General features: G+C 71.3%; 1 protein-coding gene across 1 annotated transcript in view; it reads right to left on the bottom strand.

Annotated features, from left to right (window-relative positions):
• The window catches only part of LOC119588121 (doublesex- and mab-3-related transcription factor 2-like), a gene marked incomplete in the record, with an annotated part of 30,832 nt that overhangs the window by 3,273 nt on the left and 27,165 nt on the right, over nt 1-394 (bottom strand). The window contains 1 exon segment of the mRNA XM_037936830.1: nt 1-314. Within this exon segment, the coding sequence (XP_037792758.1) occupies nt 1-314 (314 nt within the window).

The following is a 394-nucleotide window of genomic DNA, read 5'->3' as shown; positions in this document are numbered from 1 at the left end:
CGTCGACAGGTACTGCAGCGCGCGGTCCCGGTCGCCGCCGCACGCCTCCGCGACCAGCTGCAGGAGCGCGTGGGCGGGCTGCGGGTGGAGCCGCAGCGCCTCCTGCAGATGCATGGGCAGGAGGGACACGTGGGCAGCCCACTCGGGGGGGATGTGGGCGGGGTGGGCGGCGAGCTGAGCCGACTGCGCCAGGATGGTCTCGCGCTGCAGGAGGACGGTCTCCAGGTCGCGGTCGGCGAAGGCGCGCCGCTTGCGCTGCCGCTCGCTGAGGTAGGGCGGCACGCGCCACTCGCGGCCCAGGCGCTGCCGAAGGTCTGCGGGAGAGGCGCGTCAGTACTGCTTTGGACATCGACACGTGTGCGCTATTCTCTAGTGGGAGGATTTGCGCCTTTAT

The sequence above is a fragment of the Penaeus monodon genome, chromosome 23 (assembly GCF_015228065.2).
Source record: "Penaeus monodon isolate SGIC_2016 chromosome 23, NSTDA_Pmon_1, whole genome shotgun sequence".
NCBI classification, from domain to species: domain Eukaryota; kingdom Metazoa; phylum Arthropoda; class Malacostraca; order Decapoda; family Penaeidae; genus Penaeus; species Penaeus monodon.
This window is presented reverse-complemented; position numbering and strand designations above follow the sequence as displayed.